The following is a 21861-nucleotide window of genomic DNA, read 5'->3' as shown; positions in this document are numbered from 1 at the left end:
ATCATTATGCAGTCTCTACCCCGTTGGGCCAAGGCCGCGTGAATCAGCTCGGGGGAGTTTTCATCAACGGTCGACCTCTCCCCAACCACATCCGACACAAGATCGTGGAGATGGCTCACCACGGCATCAGGCCGTGCGTCATCTCCCGGCAGCTCCGGGTCTCCCACGGCTGTGTGTCTAAAATCTTGTGCCGGTACCAGGAGACAGGCTCCATCCGGCCCGGGGCGATCGGTGGAAGCAAACCCAAGGTACGGAAGAGAGGGAGGGAGGGGGAGGGAGAACGAGAGAGAGAGAGAGACAGAGGGACAGGGAGAGAGGGGTGATTCATTTTCACCCGGTGTACCGATAATGAACTGGCTCTTGTGTGTATTTTAAAGCAGGGTGCAACGCCGGAGGTGGAGAAGAGAATAGAGGAGTGCAAGCGAGACAACCCGGGTATGTTTAGCTGGGAGATTCGGGATAAATTACTGAAGGATGGCATTTGTGACCGGAACAGCGTTCCTTCAGGTAAAAAAAACAAACAACAACAAAAAAAAGGGCCAAGTCGTGCTTGGCCTGTCTGTCTGCGGGGAAGCAGGCGCAGTGCAGATGAACCATCATCATCTTTAACCTCATAGTGCATCACCCAGCCATCCTCACCACCGCTCCTAACAAACCACCATCCCACCCCCATACCACAGCTTTATTGTTATTGCTGTTGTTTCTGTACTTTGACGCACAGTAAAAAAATAGATATATTCATTTATTTCATTGCATTGTGTTTATTTCGTTTTATTTTATTTTCCTTGGTATAATCGATCGTGTCCCCGGTTTTCCCCGCAGTGAGCTCCATCAGCCGCATCATGCGCTGCAAGTTCGGGGGAAAGGGGGACGACGAGGAGGACGACGAGGACGAGATGGAGAAGAAGGAGATGGAGGAGAACGAGCGGCGGGCCAAGCACAGCATCGAGGGGATCCTGGGCGACCGCTGTAAGTCTAAGTTTCTTGGACAACAAGTCGCCACTTACCTTACTCTCCTTCACTGAAGTGCAGTTCAGTTCGACCAGTCTAATTTAAGTCTATATAGTTTTTAATAGTTGTGGAAATTCACGTTTTTATTTTATTGTATTATTCATTTTTTATTTGCGACCAAACTTCCACCGTGTTTTAGTTTAACTTTTTATTTTATTTTTTATTTTAAAGCGGCGGTTAAGTCGTTGAATTGGGAGGAAGCTCTGGAGGAGAGCGTGGCCTCCTTTTGTCGGCTCGGCCATAAAAGGCGCTCGTTTGTTAGGAATCCTTTATCGACCATATCTCTCTAATGCTTTTCCCATGAGGTCTCGCCGTAAATCACACTGCGGGCTGCCTTTGCGGGTGTGTGTGTGTGTGTGTGGGTGCGTGTGTGTGTGTGTGTGTGTGAGAGAGAGAGAGAGAGAGAGAGGGAGCGAGAGAGAGAGAAAGAGAGAGCATTTAAACAGGAATCTGTCTGCGTGTATAGGTGTGAGGTCAATTTCTGGGGGGGGGGGGGGGGGGGGGGCAGGGGATAGGTCCCCCTCAATATTTAGAACACGTGCATTTGTCCCCCCCAATAAAAACCATAAAGTATGGATGTAATTCAGAAGCTTGAGTTGAGTTCTCCTTACAGGTCAAAATGATGCCACTGTAGTAGACCAATATCCAGAGCCGAATAGGCACTTAAAGTCGAGTTTCCTGTATGTTTTGGGCAAAACACACATACAGGTCCCGTGAGGAAGCTGCCAACATTGTACAGCAAGTGCCAATCCAGGTCGGTATAGTTTGTTTTGAGAAGCGGAAGCTCTCGTGGGGTTGCTTCTAGTAATGCCTGCGTCACCCGCAGAAGCTGAAAGAAGCTCCAGTGCCCTCAGGAGGCTGGAGACGTGGCTTGGGCCAACAGTGGGACAGGGTCTACTGAACCACGTGGCTTTATGTCATATTCATAAGGCTAAATTCGACCTTGTGGGTCGTAAAGAAAGATCTGTGAAGAATTCATTTCTTTCACTGACGGACACAAAAAGGCCTTTTGGATCATTTTATTAAATGCCCCATGGCCTGGCTTTTTGAGGCTTACTATGTTCCCTCCGAATTCTGTAGAGGGCTGGGAAACAGAAAGGAAAAGGGAAGTTTTGTTTTACAAAATAGGGCTTAGTGAGTTATATTTTTTGTATCGTTCAACAGACCAAAATATTGTCTTCTCTCCAGTAACTGTCACAGTACTTTTCAACAGTACTTTACAATTTCACACTGTTAACACAGAGTATTGATGTACTTTCAAAAGCACAAGAATTAAACCATTTTGCTCAATATGGGACCTATAAGAGTATTATCCTTTGTGTTAAAAGATGTGATTTCTTGTGATTTTGACTGTCACGGCTTTGACTTTTGCTTTTGTTTGCCAGAATCATTTTGAGGCTTTAACAAGGTCTCATTCTCTGGTAGAATAGATCCGTGTTTTAATGGGTTATGGCCAAAATATGTTGTATTCTTGTTTTCAGCCAGTTTCAATGACATAGTTGAGATGTACATGATTCTTAAAAATCCTCCCAAAACACAGATATGTGTGATGTGTTTTGATATGCGGAAAGTTTTGAACGTGAATTTGAACATTGACTAAAATTAATAAATTTATCATTGAATAGGCGCCACATGCACATTTAAAAAGGTTATTTCCCCAAACAAAAGAGGAGAGAAGAGTAAATCCTGCATACGTGTGTGTGGACTCAGCAGGGATTGTATTAAATGAGAAAAATTTGATCTACAGGAGAATCAGTATTTAAAAGCAACACAGACTTCTGAGAGCCTTACATTATATTCCATTATATTTTCAGTTGTCACCCTATGCCTAAATTTTGTGTTTTCTGTTACATAGAAAAAAATGACATTTCCACCATTAATTGATGCAGAAAAGGCACAAATTGGTGCATAACAATTCACCAGAATGCAGGAAATGAAGTGTTTGACGCTCAAAATATCCTGGGGCAGGACCCCCCCCCCAGACCCCCCACTTAATGTGTCCCCCGAATGTTCAAAATCAACCTACGCAACTGTGTGTATGTGTGTGTATGTGTGTGTGTGTGTGTTTGCGTGTGCGTTAAGAGATAATCGAGGAGGTTAACGAGCATACAGCCGCTTTGTGTACATTTTTAAAATCCATTATTCCAGACTTAAATGAAGAAAAAAAAATATATATATATAATGTACAATTAACAAATAAAAATAAAGCTTCGATGTTCAGTGTTTCCCCCCCCCCCCCGTTAATTGCCTCTCACGTTCCAGCGGAGGCCACGTCGCGGTAGATCGGCCCCCGTGGGTTTCACAGCAGCGGTGGTAACAGGGGCCCACACGTCCAGTCGTTTATTGCATGCAGTTGATTGTTATTTCATAAATAACCGACAACGCAAGGCTTGAAGGGCGAACTCCGGGGAAAGGGGAAACTTTAATCGCTGCTTAATTAAAAAAAAAATATATAATTAATTAAATAAATAAATAAATAAATAAATAATAAAATTAAATTAAATTAAACGAAAAGAGCGTTTGCATTTGGCCTGTAGCCGCCCCCCCCTTTTTTATTTTATTTTATTTTTTCCTTCTTTAAAGACAGGGAAGCCACTCGTGGGGAGACGAGGCGTCTCCGAACCCAGTCGATCAAACGTTTGCGCAACGCTCCCGCGCGCACAAAAGGACGGGGGCCTCGCGCGGACAATCGCGCGCTCGCGGACGACCTTGGCGAGACAAAAGGCGCGAGAGCCCGTCGAGGCTTAACGGCACAATGGGACAAAGATGGCGACCCGCTCAGAATGCGGCCGAGGACGGGGAGCGGCGGAGGGGGGAGCCCCGCCACAAAAGCGGCCCCAGAAAACACATCACGGGGGGATGAATTATTCAGCGGCTGCCAGCGGCCGGTTCGCGGGCGCCGTTCGCCGAAAGCGGTTCGTTTTCGCCGACAAAATGTTTCTTTTTTGGGGGGGTTAAAGACGCCGACTGCTATTCAGGGGGACAATTGGGGCCCTCTGAAGTCGACCCACGTACTGCAGCGCGCACACACACACACACACACACACACACACACACACACACAGGTGTAGCTGGTTTGTCAGTCGTTGGGAAAAACTTTGAAGCCACAAATTTTTTTGTCATCATCTCCACTTAGAACAGGGCTGTCACATGATTTCCTTTAAGTGTTGAGAGTCAGCCCATACAAACGATTTAACACTCATTCAAACAGCGCTGGAGCCTTTTCCGATTATGAGCACACCAAATTACGAGGACCCCCCCCAAAAAAAAATTTTTTTTTTAAAAATGACGAGATTAATGACCAGCTTGTGAGGACACTTTCACCCAGGGTCCGGTTAATGCTGCTGCGTGTTCAAGCGTGTTGTCCTGTTAAGCCATGTATGCACGCTCGCACGCACGCTTAGCAGACGCACACAAAGCACAAAATGGACTGGCTCAGCCTACTGCTAAGACTGATCGGCTAGGCCCTATTCACAAACAAAACAAAAACAAAAACAGACACCAACCCGACACAATTGCACGCAGACAACACATTGGCAGCCTCAGTCTTTCGTCGTGGTGAAATTGTTTCGCTTTCGGGCAATGACATTCCCAGTCGTCCGGCAACTTTTCCGACGTGGTTAAGCCGTCAAAACATAACTAGTTTCGGGGGGGGGTGGGGCTAACGCCTCTCCTCGCCAGACAGAGGCTCAAAATAAAGGGCCGATTGAGGAGGAGAGGCCAATGATTGGTTCCTCGTGCACCTCCGCGCGGCCTTCTCTGATATCATCTCTTATGTTTTTCCACATTGTCCTATTCATGTTTTCACCCTGTTATTCAGCCACAGAGGGCATTCTCATTCCTTTCTTTAAGACCATTGCTAAAAATATCGCCCGCAGCCCAGAACGCAATCTATTATTGATTCTTTGATGAGACCCATGTTGCCCCCTTGAACATTAATAATGTCTCCTAAATGATGTCGATATTGTGCTATGTCACATTTAATGACGAGGGGAGTGTATTAAAGAGTGCTTGGGTGAATGGGGGCCAATGTTCTCCCCCGAGAGCGGAGCCTGGCCCCGAGCGGCGCTTCACAATGGGGGCCCTGCCACTCGTCATGCGCGCCGCTCCGAGAGCTCACCCCCTCTCGCGCTCCAAATCTCTTCAAGCAGATTAAATCGACCCTTTTATTTCATCCATCTTTCATCTCGAGTGCGAGACCGCCCCTCTCTCCCTCTGTTTCCTCCTCTCTCTCTCTCTCTCTCTCTCTCTCTCCCCCTAACACTCTCCCTCCGTTTCCTTCTCCTTTACCCCCCCAAACAGGCCCACAGAGAGAGAAAGTGGACGTTTGGCCTTGTACTGGTTTCTAATCAAGCTTCTTATGAGCTTCTCCGGGACAGCTATAGGTGTCTACTCAACGTTAGCCTTTCGTCGTCTGGGCCTTTTGCGTTTGCCAAAGATCGGACATGTCGAAATTCGCCAGGGCCATGACTAATTAGCAGAAACCCGGAGCAATTTTTCGCTTTGGCAGAAGTAACGGTTGTTTATGCTAAAATGTGAAAAGTGTAGCCCGGCATGGCTGCCCGTTGTGGGCATACGGCAGTTGTTTATTGTGAAAGCTCGTTGTCGGATAATCCTGGAGGGCGGGAATGAGCGGGGCCGGAGGGCTGGCGCTCGTCGTCGCAATCAAACATGTCCTCGCGTAGAAAACCTGTGCACGAAAGGGCGGCCGGTTCAGCACATTCTTTCACTATAACGGGGGTCGGGGTTTCTAGCTCAGATTTTGGGCGAGGGCAAACAAATAGAACGAGAAGTCGATAATGAGAAGGCGAGCCATCCCCGGCGCAATTACTTCATCCCTGGTTTAAAATTGCGCAGCCAATAGAAATAAAAACATTTCAGCCGGCCTTTACTCCCTCGTCGAAACCTCAGAAAACATATGAATCCTTTGTGACAGCGTACGTCTAGTTTGTGGAAGCTATGAGAAGCATGCTGGTGGACGTGCGTTTAGCCGCTCTTGGCACTTATTTTTCATAATAACACGGCTGGTTGGGTCGGCTCGGGGCCCGTTGCCACGTCTACCAAAATTCCGACTTCATACTAATTAACGCTGGAGACAAAGTTAATGATTATAACAGTACTTGTGCCCCACCCCCCAACCCATCCCCACCTCCACCCCTTCAGAGTTTCACAGTTCATACTTAGTTAGGCAAAATTAGCCAAATGATACAGAGGAGCCTTGTTGAGGGCAATTTCCATTTAGTTTAAACGAACGCATGCACGCATGCACACACACACACACACGCACACACACACACAGATACGCACACGCACAAATACGCAAGCACACACATTCCACTCTGCAATGCAAACAGTCAAAAGGGATAACTTTATTTGGTGAAAGGGGATCCTGGAAAGGGCTAATTGAATAAGCCCGGGGTCTTTGAAAAACCCCTAACCATGGTGAGCGCAGTCATCATGTCATAATTAGGTTTATTGAGGCGCATTCCTCCAACCTGCCTCTATTCTCCCGGCCTCATTGTATCCAGGGCCCAGCCAGTGGCCGGCGGGGACAAAGGGAAACTGTGAGCGGACAATACATGAAAGGGCCATAAAGGTTGAGCCATGCTTTGTTGCCGAAAAGGAGCAGTACTTTGTTTGTGTAAATAATGCGCGGCCAGAAGAGGAACTGGGAGTTTCCCTGCCCACTCGGCGGCACGGCGGAATGGCGTGCCGTAAATGTAACATGTGGGCGCACGCTGAATCTGTGCCAGAGAGAGGGGTGGGGGGGGGGGTTCCAATGAATGGAAGTGAGGGAGAGAAAGAGGGAACCTACTGTAACTAATAAAGAGTGAGTTGAAAGAGTCAAAGGGATGCGGTCTGTGTGTGACAACGTTGTGGCGGCGGTGTAAAGCCTGTCGTGGGCGGGGTGAAGAGTTCACCGGAAACATCAGCCTTTTGCAACACATATGTAACACAATGACACCTGTTGAAGGTAAATGTACACCCTCCATACAGAGTGACGACCCCAAACATTTCTTCTGCGTCTACAGCCACATTTCGCCCTCGCAGGCATCTTAACTGAGACGTCAATCGCATATTTTCACTTTAATATGTTGTCCTGTCGCCGCTCCCGAATCTTCCGTGACCCAAACCGGAGGGGTCGGCGTGTGGAATATCCGTGGGGTTCGGGGCCCGAGCTGAGCCGTTTGCTGAAGAGGGCTCCTCTGTCCGTCCGCTCGCTAGGAATGTGTCACTCACTGTGTCTCTGGGCACCAGGGCTACAGGGGCCACGGGGGCCAAGCAGCGAGCACCAAATCACTCTCCCTTTACCCCCGGGGTAAAAGGCTTCTCTCCACAGCCTCTTCCTTGGCCCCCCCCCCCCCATTTTTTTTGAATATCTGCATGCACGACAACTATCCAGGCATGAAAACATAGTTATCTGCTGATGAATGGGCGCTCCATGCTTCATTAAAGCCTCCTATTCCCCTTTCACACCCTTATTGTGACCCTCTGATATAGATTCAAAGGGCAATTAACGAATGCTCACCAACTTTGAAGTCAGGGTGATTTTTCTGAAGAGGTGGGGGGGGGGGTGGTGGTGGTGGCCTTATATTTGTGTATGTGTGTGTGTGTGTGTGTGTGTGTCTGTCTGTGTGTTGAATTTGGGGTATTCCCCCCTGCAAAACCCTTTGCAGTGCCCCAGCCTTCACCCGTGATGGACTAGCCACATTGAGCCGAGGAGGGAGCGCGCCCCGGAGACGGTTTCAAGGGAGCGAGGGAGTGAAAAGGCCCGGAGAAGGTCAAGTAGAATGGCTCGCTTTAGAATAAGGCGCGTCTTTATCTGCTCCGAGTAGGCACTAGTGGCACAACGGCGAGAAGGAGGAGGCGGGGGGGCGGGGGGTTAAAGTGTGTGTGTGTGTGGGTGTGTGGGTGTCTGTGTGTGTGTGCCTGTGTGCATGTGTGCTTCTGAGAAAGTAAGGACGATTGGGAGTGTGTGTTTTCATGTGAATTCTATCTGTGTTTGTGTGTGTGTGCGTGTGTGTGTGTGTGTGTGTGTGTGTGTCTCTCAATTTGCATGGATAAGGCTTAGGGTTAGGAGTCAGAGTTTATTGAGGCCAGTGAGCGTCCTGACGGGGGACAGGCAGCTGTCAATCAGCTGGCCACTGAAGCCTGACTTTGAGCGGAGCTTTGTTAACTAATTAGCTCCCGAGGCCTCTGCGTTGCCACTGGACGGGTTAAGAACATGTGTTTTAGCACCACCGGCCACTTGGCCGCAATGCCAGATCCCTCACTTGGTCACAGATTTTCCTGTTGACACCATGACGACATGCCATGACTCAAATTTGGGGCGATATTGACTTACCTTCAAATCACCATAACTGGCACTCCAAGGAAAAGCAAATGGATGGGAAAAGGGGGATGTACCTCGCTCTTGTATTAAAATCAGTGTTCTTGTTGCGTCTTCGGCTGCCATTTGGTGAACTGGGAAATCAAGAGGCCAGCGATTGAGATAATAACAGTGAGAAGGTATCGGTGTAATTTGTGGAGAAACAAAGAAATCTAACGTCAACGGACTTGAGCGCAACCCCTGTAGAAATGAATCAATTTTATTTAGGAGAGACTTGTAAACAAAGACCCCGCGCCTGCTGCTTTGGGAACGCCCCAACGCCCCCCCCCCCCCCCCCTCTCCGGCTTGAGTCCATCTTTCACCCCTGGCCAGGCTCCGTGGGGTCGGAAGCCGCCCTGGGGGTCGCTCTCCCCACGGCCCTGCCCAGGATGCGGGGTTAGAAACACATTTAGCAATGAATGACAGGTAACAGTTCCCTCCCCGGCGCTTTTTTTTTTTTTTTACACCTGCGTGATTCATTGCCAGCGGTCCTTCAGCATGCCCCTCCAGTCGTCCTCAGAACTGGAGAGTTGTTGTTTACACTCATCCAACTTCACGTTATTATTCTGTAACTTCCACCCTGGCAACCGGCAGCGTTTGGCCAAACAAGCACTGGCTCGAGCACACTTTCACTTTGCAGGACAGCTGTGAAGGTCAGGACTCCTCCTTAGCAAGTCAAGAGAGTCCTCCCCTGCCAACACAATCACACACACACACACACACACACACACACACCGAAACACTCACACATAGACACACACGGCTCATGCGCGCGCAGACACCGGCTTTTTCTTAACCCGCCAGAACGAGGCGCAGATGGGTCCATAAGCTGTCAGTTAAGCCATTATGCCGCCCGGCATCTGCCCGCCTTGACTTCTATGTACTGTTTAATGCAGTCGGCCAGTCACTTAGTCCTCGGGACGCTGAATGGCCACAGCACAGCGGGCCCGCCCAAATAAATGCAACGCTTGTCTCCTCTGCCTTTTGTTTTGTTTTGTGTTTGCTCCTTCTTTTTTTTTTTGTCGGACCGGCAAAGGGTGGGGGCAGTGGTGAGGAAGGGGTATGGGACATGTCACAGGCTTAATTTACCCTCGCTATTAACCAACCAAAGCCTCTCAAGAGTTGCCCCGCTGTCCGGGTTGAGGCGTAAATAGCACACATATGGTCCTCTCCCGCTCCCAAACCTCCAAAATCCAAGTTTGAGATGCCCCCCCCCCCCCCCCCCCCGCCTCTCTTCAACTCTCTCTCTCGTTCTCTTTCTCCCTTTCACTCTCTCATACACACACCCACCCACACCCACACTCTTCTCTCATGTCTCGGTGGACATATTTAAGCCGTATTGTCCCCATATTGTCCCGTCCCTTCCCCTCCACCCACAGCCACAGAATTACCCCCAATGCTAAACTCAACAGTCTGTTTCGACCAAATCTTCCTCGCCTCCTCTTTTCACTTCCCCGTCCTCGCTCCTTCTCTCTACCCTGGGGATGGCGGTCGTTCCGTGCGTGGCGGGAGCCATTTTGGGCTTTTGTCGGAGGGGGGGCCTCTGGAAATAGTTTTTTTGGCCGGGACTTGCCATGCGGCGGGCGCCCACTTTGGTTAAATTAAACAGTTTTCTTTTCTCCTCTGCCCCTGTCTCCACCCTCTCTCTCTCTCTCTCTCTCTCTCTCTTTCTTCCTTTCTCTCTCCCTCTCTCTCTCTCCCTCTCTCTCTCTCTCTCTCTCTCTCCCTCCCTCCCCCCCCCTTTCTCTCCCTCTCTCCCTCTCTCTCACTTTGCGGCTTAAGGAAGAAAAAGCTTCCAGGCAAACTCACCTCGCCACTGATAACATGAGGGGCCCTTTTCCCGTCACATTATTTCGAGCCTCTTAAGGCTCATACACTTTTCTCATATTTCAGAAATAAAAAGGGAGCCAACTCGCGCACGTGTCCGCGCTCCCCTCCTCTGCTGCAGCCAGAGGTGAAGCGAAGCTATGGCATGAGGGAAGAGTAAATTGAAGTGCTTACAAGGTTGTATAAATACAGCGTTTCCAGATCTGGCTCTAAGTAGACAGGGCGGCGAGAGATACGGGGGTGGGGGGCGCAGGGCGGCTAATCTGATTGGCCGCGGCTGGTTTGGCGCTCGCCAAAATCGATGAGATCAGATCAGATCTGCAGGGACGGCTCGGCGGCAGCTGCGGCGTGCGGGGCACTCTCAAACCGCAGAGTTTACATAGCAGTAAAAGATCCGTGGAAGAAGCCCCCCCCCCACACACACACACACACACACTTTCCTTCTCACCGTCCCTCCGTTCCTCTCTCTCTCTCTCTCTCTCTCCGCTAGATGTAGAGGGTACAAGGAGTGATGATTCAGCATTGTCTCCGACAATTTCTTCAACGTCTCCGTTCACTCCCGTAATCGCTCGCTAGATGGGAGGGGATGTCCCAGCCCGTGGTTTCCTCAGGGGCCGGAATCTCCCTCTAAATACACCCCGCCCCATCTGCCCCCCTCCGCCCCCCTCCGCCCCTCCGTCACCTGCCACCCTAAACAAGTCTGCACCAGCGGCCACGCCGAGAACAAGTTCTCGTGCACCTTGCGCTATCTCGCAACAACAACAGCAGCAACAGACACACAGATGCGACTGTCCCCGCGACTGCCCCCCGCTGCCCCCCACCCCCACCCTACATGCCCACCCCCCCCTCAGGTGCTGTTAGCATTTACAGTTCCCTCAGGAGGAAGGGCTTGTTTTGGAGGGGAGCGGGGTTGAGCCCCCTGGTTGTGCGTCTCCCCTCCCCCCCTTCACTCCTCTCCCCCGGGTCCCTTGGCCCTCCTCTCCTCCGCTGCGGAGCCTCTTTGTCCGCCCCCCACCCCCCTGGGTCCCCCGCGGGGCAGGTGACAGCCCTCCGCTGGGAAGGGCCGAGGGGAGCCATGACAGATTCCACAGATGGAGCGTGCAAATCGACGGCAAAGACCCCAGCTCTCTGGAGCAACAAAGACAAGGAGAGAGAGAGAGAGAGAGAGAGGGAGAGAGCGAGAGCGAGAGAGAGAGAGAGGGAGAGAGAGAGAGATGGAGAGAAAGAGAAAGAAAGAGAGAAAAATATGGGTGGATGGGGGACAAAGAGAGACTGTGACAGAGAGGCTTGGTTTTGCAGGATAGCGTGAGAAGAGGGGAGGGATAAAGCGAGGGATGTGATGCTCGCCGCTCGGCACGGAGAAAAGGTCCCGGTGCCGAGAAAGCAAGAAGAGTTCCCTTGAGATCAGAAACTTCAAGGTCCTTCTCCAAGTCGGCTCGTAGGTTAGCGGCAGTTGACCGAAGAGTCTGATCTCGTCTTGTTAAAATAAATGTGAAGCCGGGGCGTCTTCTTAAATGGCGGCGGCCGGAGTCTTCCGGCATGATCTCATCTGCAAACTGCATCGAGATTAGACCTCAGAGGCTTTGGAGGTGCCACGCTGCCGCTTCCTTTTGAAAAAGCAATCCCAACAAACACGTCCCTCATCCCCAGCCGCGGTCATAACCGATAGGTAATTCAAAAGTGCTTAGGGATTTTCTCAGACTGCCTCGACATTCCCGGGGCCCAAATCCCTGTGAAATGCCGCGGAACGTGCATGCTGCTAAAATCTGGGGGTTTGAGAAGGCATTCTGAGTGGCCCCCTCCTCCTCCTCCTCCTCCGGCAGGAACGGTGGGGGTGGCTCAGAAAAGGCCTCCTTGCTTGTTTTTCATTCGTCTTGTCAAAAAACTCCAAAACCCCGCGCTCCACGCCGCACATTCCTTTCCATGCTGTCTTAAAAAACATCAGGCCCGCGTAAAGTCGTGTTTGTCTTTAGTTTAGCTTGATGTTTGCTTGAGTTTTTATTTAGCAATAAGAGGTAGTAGAGGAGGGCATTTTATACCTTAGCCTTTGAAACATAAAGTGGTCAGGCATTTTATACTTTCGCCTTTCATACAGTGCTTTAGCCCTCCATCTTGAATCATTTTGCAACTGCTCCACGATGGAATCCATTTTGAGGTGTAAATTCAAGATATCCTGCCCGTGTGTGACTACGTATATGTGCATCTGTTTGTGTGTTTTTAGCTGCGTGTCAAGCCTTTCACCTTGAATTCTCTGCGGATAAAATGTGGAATTTTTTAAGCAGGCCAAGAAAACACTGATCTAGAAGTGCAAAACAGAAAGTTATTCACCAGGGGCTCCGGGAGAAGTCTCAGTTTTTCTCGCACTCACCCTTTAAAAATATTTTACTCATCACCTAACTCCCATCGTCGAATGTTTCTTTACCAATTTGCCGCTAATGCATGTTAAGTTGACTCCCAGCCCCATTGGTGTCGTGGAGGAAAAAGTGCCGAAGGCGGAGAGAGGATCAGTTTCACATGAGGGGCCCCGAGCTATTTGGGTTCTCTTGTATTTCATTGTTGCTTCTGAGGGGGGAACCAATTTAGTGTTGCACACAAAACTTCCCCAGTGCTGGGGGGGAATTCATTAAGTGTAACACAAAAAAAAGTGGCCTGGGTGAACCTATAAGGGAGCCAATGGGCCGTTTGAAGTGCCAGGGAAAAAAAACAGGGCTTACAGAATCGGGGCTTACGGAAGGCGACGCACAATGGAGCCAGCACCGATCTGAGGCGGAGATAAAAAAGTGGGGACACAAAAGCTGTCAGGACTCGTAATGTCACTGTGACTCAATCAGGCTGAAGATCACACTTGATGTCAACGGCAAACAACCTGACCCGTCGTCGATATCTCCAAGGAACATGGGGATCTTTATGGGTAGATCGATGCCTCAAGCTGACTCACCCTAGTCGCCTGATCATACAGCTTAATGATGGATTTGGAGGGATGGATATGAGATTGACGCAGAAAGTAGCCTGTGTCAATGTTATACCAGACTCCTGGTGTTGTCTTAATCTGATGGCTTTAGAACAGCAATGGTCCATCGTCATGATCAGGTCTCGCGGAAGTGACCCGGTCTGAGGCCTGGTCTTAGGCTCAACCCAGGTTCAAACTGGGTTCATAGGGAAGTGAAAAAGAAAAGAGAGATAGAAAAAGGGTGAAAAGAGGGGTGTGTGTGTGTGTGTGTGTGGGGGGGGGGGGGGGTTGGGTATATAGTCGATCCATGGGCGTTTCTGCTGAATTAGCTCTTCAGTAAATAGAGCAGCATGCACCTGGTTGCCTAAAAGGACCAGCCTGTTCTCCATCCAGTCCACTGCTCCAGGGTATCCCGCTAAACTGCTACTGGGTACACAAAGCTGACCGCCCCCCCCACCCCCCCCCCCCCCCCAACCCCCCTGCACCTTCATGGCACGTATGTGTGGGTACCCGCGCACTCGTTGGCACAGATTGCGCAAATCACACACACATACATAGACACACACAAACGCACACAAAGAATGGCCCCTGGATCCAAATTAGTCCTTTGTGTGGCCTTTAGTGCACCCGTCTCCCTGCGGTTCCCCGAGAATCTTGTCCAGTGGGATTATTCCTAAGGCAAGGAATATTTCTTATGAATGGAGGCCTGTTTGGCCACATGATCACTGGGAAGAAAGCCCAGTGGTGTGCTTGTGTGCGTGCGTGTGCGTGTGTGTGTGTGCATGTGTGATTCAGAAAGGCAGAAGAAAATGGCGTCTCCTGTTAAGAAATGTATGTAAACAAGCCAAATAGAGCACCAAAACTATCTGATTGTTATTTATTTTCTTTCGAATGTGCCCCTAAAACACAGATTTTTTTTTTTCTGAAGTCAAATTAAAGTTGTGCCAAATAACTCAGTGACCAATCCATTGGTCTCTAAAATCTTGCGTCACCCAATTTTGTCGTTAATTTCGCCGCCTTCGTTTCCACGCTCCAGCGAGTCACTCGGACGAAGGATCGGAGGTGGAGTCGGAACCGGACCTGCCCCTGAAGAGAAAGCAGCGGAGGAGCCGCACCACCTTCACGGCTGAGCAGCTGGAGGAACTGGAGAGGGCCTTCGAGAGGACCCACTACCCCGACATCTACACCAGGGAGGAGCTCGCCCAGCGAGCCAAACTCACCGAGGCCCGGGTGCAGGTAGGCAGGTGGACCTGGGGTTGTGTTTGTGTGTGTGTGTGTGTGTGTGTATGTGTTTATGCGTTTGTGTGTTTGTGTGTTTATGTGTTTGTTTTTGGGCGGAATTTAGACAGCCAATTTAAGAATTTAGGCGTAGAACACTTCTCACAACCTTCCTAAGCACCGAGGCGACACACACACACACTCACACACACACACACACACACATACACACACACACACACACACACACACACACACACACACACACACCCTATGATCTGTCATTTTGACACCTTCTCACACAAACCTCCAATACACACCTGTTAACATGAACGCACACAAACGCACACACAATCATTGTGTCAACATTGTCAACTCCCCCCCTCCCCAGCCCAGTAAATTCCCCCTCTATAGGCTTTTGGGAATTGTAGCAAGAACAGCATGCAGAGCCATCCATATGGGCACAGCATGCCACTCACACACACCCCGGCACACCAGAATGGAAAGGAACCTGCAGAGAACAACAGCACCACACAAATGAGCACACACACACACACACACACACACACACACACACACACACACAATCTCCACTCAGGGATTAGCAGACAGACCAACACACCCAAGAGAGAGATTGGCTGGCACTGGGGTCGGCGTGCACACACACACACACACACACACACACACACACACACACACACACACACACACACACACACACACACACACACACACACACACTCCCACTCACTCTGACGACTTTCTATTCCAGGTGTGGTTCAGCAACCGGCGGGCGAGGTGGAGGAAGCAGGCAGGAGCCAATCAGCTGATGGCGTTTAACCACCTGATCCCGGGAGGCTTCCCACCCTCAGCCATGTCCAGCATTCCCGCCTACCAGCTGTCGGACAGCCCCTACCCGCCCCCGTCTCTAACACAAGGTAGAGAACTACTTATATGTTAATATACAATTGAGACGCTCTAAAAATGTGTCTTGTGACACCTTAACTTGGCCTTTAGCTGAAAGATAATTTTCCATTCTAGTTTCCATTCACAGTTTCCCTACTGTCCTTAACATTCTCTCACTCACTCTCTCTCTTCCGACGGTCAGTGTCAGAGCCCCCCGGGACGGTGCACCGCCCGCAGCCGCTGCCTCCTTCCTCGGGACACCAGGGCTCCGGCGGAGGTCAGGGAGAAGGGGGCTCAGCCTACTGCCTGGCCTCGGGACGCCACTCCTTCTCTGGATACTCGGACGGCTTTGGCGGCCCTGGAGGCCCCGCCAACGCCATGAACCCATCCATCGGAAATGGACTGTCTCCGCAGGCAAGGACAGAGGGCCGGGGAGGTTGGGGGGGGGAGTCCTGCCTTCAACTTTAACTTACCTGACAGATATATTAGCATTGTGGCAAATTTAGATGTGTGCTTTTTTGGAACGAAGATGGAGGAAAATCTAATGAATAGCTTTTTGCACGGACGGTCTTTGAGCCCTTTGAGGCTTTTGAGGACATGGCCATAAAGGATGGTACACATCCACAACTAGGCAGGGTGTAAATTGGGGCTGTCCCTACTTACCGATTGACTCACTGAGTAACGGGACTCGCTGTAGGAATAGGACAGGGGAGTACGAAATAGCGTGCGACAAATGAGAAGTGAAAAGACAATTATGGCCAATTATCTCAGGGCGTGAAGTCTCCAAGGCCTCTGTCCGTAAAAAACCCAGAGGAAGACCCTTAACAGGCAGAAAATGAGATCTCAGCTGGTCCCACTCCAACTGCTCCACACACACACTCACACACACACACACACACACACGCAGACGCACACGCACACACACACGCACACGCACACGCACACACCCACACACACGCTTAGCAGACACACAAAGCACAAAGGAGTAGCTTCGCCTACTGCTAAGACTGATAGAACAAAACAAAAAACAAAAAAAAACACCATTCACTTTTGTGGTATGTAATAGCATTTTGTAAGGAAAGAAAGTACACATAGACAGGTTCAAAGATTTACACAAAAATATTATACATTTATGCCAGGGTTATAGAATGCCATAATTAAAATACATATATTTTATATCATTCAATATTTATATAAAACTTGAATATGCTATTTTCATACAGTATTGCACTGTATCATACAATAGTGTGGTTTATTGGTTTTCAGAAATTGGGGGAGAAAATAGGAATATGCTTTTAGGTAGTGTTAATGATAATGCTTTTGTTATTTTCCCATAATAAAAATAATATAATGCAAAATACTACATTTCCAGAAAAAAAGGTGAAAAAACACTACTTCAATACCTCCAATACCTCTTATTACCTCCAAAGAAATATTGGAAGGAACTTACAACAATTAATCCAAATGCATCTTTCCCGTACCCAAGTTCTTTCACTTCCTTTAAGGGATAACGCAGACAGCTGGCACGCAAGTGGTGTGTGAGGTCAGTTCATTTTGAAATCAGCCAGGAAAATACCTTGTTGATCCCCTCGAGTAGTTTCATTCTCTCTCTTTGCCCACTGTCTGTATGCACCGCCACCCTCCTGACTGTCTGTATTCACCCCCACCCTTCTGACCGTCTGTCTGCAACTCGGCACCACCACTTTTGCTCTCTTCCGTCTCCGTCCGATGTGCGACGCGTTGGGAGGGTGGGCTCTATTTGTCCGCATCCGCGTGACAGATGAGTTCTTTCTTGAAACGTACGCTAATGCTCCGTGGTTCTGTCTGGAAGTCACACAGGTGGATCTACCTGCGTAGAGGCTTACAGACAAGTGTTCGCCCACAAAGACGTTCTGGTAAAACAAACAAAGGACCACTGACGCACAGGTCTAGACATGGCCCAGGTCCTGACGACGTATACTCAATGGACACACACACACACACACACACACACACACAAACATGTGCCTACGCAGACATATGGAGGCGCGGCAGCCGCACCGGGGCCTCGGGGGGGGAGTCTCCTCGTGACTGCATTATTAAAACGTTTCTTTTCGGGGGCTTTTTCCCCCCGCATTCCAGCGTATCAAAGCGCAGGTTCTCATTTATTTGTATATATTTCATACGGCGGAGGAAGAGCGTCTAGTCTCAGATGTTTTCGGCCCGCTCTGACATTCTTTCCTCCCCCCCCCTTCCATCCATCCATCATCTCCGCGGCCTAACTCGCTCCCGGACGCGCCGCACCCGCCTTAAGGCCGCCGGCGACGGCCCTGGCTCCGCTATGAGACACCCTGGGACGCCATGGCCAGCAGCTGTCTCCTGCTAAAGAGATGGAGGAGGGAAAGGCAGGAAAGAGAGAGAGAGAGAGAGAGAGAGAGAGAGACAGAGCGATGGAGGGAAAGAGAGATCAAAAAATAAATAAAATGAGGATTACATGTAGCTAGGAAGAGAGAAAAGGGAGACCAAAATATACAAAGACAGTATATTGTTGTATATATAATACGTACGTACGTGTGTATAAATACACACACACACACACACACACACACACACACACACACACACACACACACATATATATATATATATATATATATATATATATATATATATATATATATATATATATATATATATATTGAGATCTTTATTGACATATATTGGAGATATACAGTATATCTCTAATCCTGGTTAATTTTTGAAGCCAAACGTTGCCGCGCTCAGGGATAGAAACACAACTCCCTTCTCTAAATCAATGCGCTCCCCCCCCAATCCCCTGCTTGGGAAATGACTTAAGCAGGACCATGTGTGTGTGTGGATGTAGAATAATATGTCACTTAGAGGGCCAAGAGGGCCCAAAGAGTAGCGTACCTGCTTCTTATTAGGACGGATGGAGGAGCCCTCAGGTCTCCGCACAAGTCAAGGAGATAGAGCGGGAGAGACAGATGGGGGTGGGGTGGTGGGGTGGTGGATATGACGCATTTAAAAAAGGTGGCAGGTTAAGTTTGTGTTTGCTTTCACAGACTGTAAAGGTGGTCTCACAATTCATCATTAGCTGACAGAAAGTGAAAGTTTTCCTGTGTGTGTTTGTGTACGGGCGGCGGGGGGCGTTATCGGGGCCGGTTTTGAACCCGATCGCTCGTCTATCGCCCCGCGGCTCTTTTCCGTCCTTTGCCTGCCAAGAAGTACCCCTTCTCCCCCTCTTCCCTCCCAAATTTGATTATCTATAGTTACTAATAAAGAGCAGGTCAAGAGCCCGGGGTTTTCTGCATCTTGCGAATCTGTCCTGTGGTGGAGCTGAGCTGAGCCTGCCGAGCCAGTTACCATTATCTCTGGCGGTCTATTTCTGTTGGAGATAAGTCTTTATCTCCTGCCATGGCTTTTTCATGGCGGCGGCGAAGGAGAATTTTGAAATAAGTGGAGCTGTGGGTCTGAGACAAATTGTTTAATTCTTCCTCTTTGGTGCTATCTCGCCGAGCTGTTCGGGGGGAAAAGGGCTCGCTTGAAAACCCTCTGATGTCCGTGGCATGGGAATTTCCTTTAATTTATGTCCGTGCCTGTGTGCGTCTGTGGACCCACAACATATGTACGTGCGAGATAACATCTAAAGCCTTGTCAGGAACTGATAAACCCAACCCAGCCACCCAACCACTTTCATTACCGTCCACCGTCCACCGCCCTCTATTGCACGTACCTCAACCCAACGGTTGAACTTGGTGGTGTCAACAACAATTCAGCGCATTGATATGCAAAGGTTGAGCGCGTGTTTCAAGCTGCAGTTGAGGTACGGTTCCAAGAATTTCAAAAACAAACTCCCCATCAGTAACCTTACACTCTACGCCCTGTCCATCCACCATCTAGGTGATGGGACTCCTGAATCCCGGCGGCGTGCCTCACCAACCCCAGAGTGACTACGCCATCTCCCCGCTGACGGGCGGCCTGGAGCCCCCCGCTGGCATGGCCGCCAGCTGCAACCAACGCATTGAGCACATCAAGGGCCTGGAGGGTCTGGGCAGCGTGCCCTCCATGCCGCCCCTGCCCTCCCTCCCCAGCTCCCAGTCCTACTGCCCACCCTCCTACAGCTCACCGGGCTACAGCATGGACCACGTGGCCTCCTACCAGTACGGCCAGTACGGACAAAGTAAGGTCAATAGACTTTAACCTTTTTTTTTACCATTCTACGTCTCGTGTGAACCTTACCGCCAGCCCCCACTCCACATCCCACCCAGACAAACATAGGGAAAGAGAAACGCATGGGTCAAATCAGGCTTGTTACAATATTTTGTTCTCTCATGACGCATGTTTACATTCAAACTCACTCTGGAGTTTTGTTTAGTCAGTCGATGTTCTTTTCCTGAAGTCAAATTATTTTGGATAACACTGCCAGTACCTCACCTGTTAGCCACAGAGTCAAGTCCCATCAGGGTAAAGTGTAAGCCCAGGTATATGTGATAGCCTCCCCCGGACTGTTGGCCCTAACAAGATACCTACCTGCGTCCAGCCGCGAGGAGGCCTTTTCACTTCGCATTACCGTCACTATGAGGGTTAACGTCAACTTCAAACAAACCCCTCTCCCAACTTTGCAAGGCAAAGTCAGAGTCTTTTTTTCTCCTCGCTGAGGCCTGATTACAACGGCTGCTGCTTTCAGTTGTGGTCCATAGGGGGTTGACCAATCAGGTCCATCCACTGACCTCGGGCCGACCCGACCGCGGTGCCGAAGCCCTTCAAATCCATGGCAACACTCCACGTGCCTGACTGCTAGGGGCTCTGCCCCGATGCAGGTATCAAATTAATAACTAACTTAATATCCGAGCGAGGCAACTGTCTGATGAGATCTATCGGTGGAAGGTCTCCAAGTGGACAATACAAGCAGTGTGGTTGACGCACAGGAACCACCCATACACAGCACATAGAACGTGATGAGCACTTGCAGGCACGATCACACAATAGTAAATGCACTTGTGAATGTGGTTTATTTCACGCACACACACTCACACAGACACAGACACAGGCACAGACATAGACACACACAGACACACACACACACACACACACACACACACACACACACACACACACACACACACACACACACACACACACACACAAACACGCCTCCACTGTTACCAGCCTCAGCAGTCCATCTTGATGTGATTAATCAATGTGAGTGGATAGCCGGTGTGCGGTTGGGTCTGGAGCGGCGATGGAAAGGTCTTTTCTGGCGGGGGGGGGGGGATGGATCCTAATAGCCTCTGGCAGGACGGCTATTGGAAACAGGTGCCGCGGGTGAGGTCAGCTGGGGAAGCAGTATCGAACAGTACTGTTCCAGGGTACTGCAGCGTCAGTAGACTGTGGTTGTTTTTGCCTAGACTCAGCCATGTACACTATCTATGCACCCTTGCTTATATGGAAGAATGTGTTGAAATTCCTTTGTTAAAAAAAAAAATCACCTGAAACGTGTCTGTGAAGCAGAAGAGGTACCACTGTTATTACCACCGTCAGTGCTGATTTCCAATCAGTTTATACAAAGAATCTTGTAGTTTACCAAGGCCGTTCTTAAGATAATCAAACCAACACCTACCAACGACCTCACGCTCGGACACGCTGTTAGCACATGCTATGCAAACAATAGCCACATGTTAATGGCATGGCATCCTGAAACATATGCCCGTAATTTATGGCGGTCATATATCCTTTTTACCACCTGCTGATCTTTTTCACGGCAAAGTCTTTAACAACTCCGTTTTGTCCTTGTTCCTTTTTTTCTAGGTGCCCTTCCTTATTTGAGGCCCGAGATCACCTGATGTTTGGGGATTCGGCCGGTCGCGGGAGGACGGTGCGTGTTTGTGTATACGTTGATGGAGCTCTTCAAGTCAATCAGGACCAAAAACGATGGCTACAAATATACCAGAGAAACCTTCTCGCCAGTGGAGGACGACCTTTCGCATTCACTGGATAACTGGACGGGGACGAGAATCACAAAAAAATAAAGCAAGAGAAAAACAAGGGACCAGGGTTTTGAGACCAAAAACAATTTGATTTACTGAGAATATCACGGAGGCAATATTGTGAGGTGAGCGGCGTCGAAAGTCGGCGCCCCCGCCATTCGTAGTGGTTTGTCGGCTTGCTGGGGATGGGGAGGTCTTCCAGGGAACCCAGGGAACAAGAAGCGGCCATGTCTGTCCACTACAACCCAAGCCTATCCTCACAGAGCAGCAGCCCTTTAGGCATAATGCCTGTTGAAAAACATGTTTAAGTCTTAGAGTCACATGGACGTCCATGTATCTCCAAATGAATCTCCTGACCGGCTCTGGCTGGGGGCAGGGTGGTGGGGCAGGGTGGTGGGGGATTGAAAAGGGGCTTTCGATAAAACTGATTTATCGTCGTATTTGTTTGTCCCAAAACCAGGAGCAAAAAATAAATGCGAGGGCAAAAAAAAACGAGCGTGCGAACGAGCAAACCAATGTGTCGATCCTTTCGCATCCCAAACACCCCCCTAATGTACATCCCAGCTGGGCCTGCCGAGAGTTCTCAACATTCC

General features: G+C 49.6%; 1 protein-coding gene across 3 annotated transcripts in view; it reads left to right on the top strand.

The window, feature by feature from the left end:
- pax3b (paired box 3b) overlaps positions 1 to 21228 on the top strand; it is a 22690-nt gene extending 1462 nt beyond the window's left edge. The window contains exons 2-9 of one of the 3 annotated variants that reach the window (XM_080006462.1): positions 13 to 248; positions 378 to 507; positions 823 to 969; positions 14194 to 14393; positions 15148 to 15313; positions 15490 to 15695; positions 19182 to 19461; positions 21090 to 21228. In XM_080006462.1, the coding sequence (XP_079862588.1) occupies positions 13 to 248; positions 378 to 507; positions 823 to 969; positions 14194 to 14393; positions 15148 to 15313; positions 15490 to 15695; positions 19182 to 19461; positions 21090 to 21124 (1400 nt within the window). In that variant the 3' untranslated portion in view covers positions 21125 to 21228. Of the gene's footprint in view, positions 1 to 12; positions 249 to 377; positions 508 to 822; positions 970 to 14193; positions 14394 to 15147; positions 15314 to 15483; positions 15708 to 19181; positions 19462 to 21089 lie in introns of all 3 variants that reach the window. The other 2 variants (XM_080006461.1, XM_080006460.1) reach the window with 2 other exon arrangements.
- The last annotated feature ends 633 nt before the right edge of the window (positions 21229 to 21861 follow it).

This window comes from Zeus faber (genome assembly GCF_960531495.2).
Source record: "Zeus faber genome assembly, chromosome: 9".
Lineage (NCBI taxonomy): Eukaryota > Metazoa > Chordata > Actinopteri > Zeiformes > Zeidae > Zeus > Zeus faber.
Note: the sequence above shows the minus strand (reverse complement) of the source record. Positions and strands in the feature narration are given on the sequence as shown.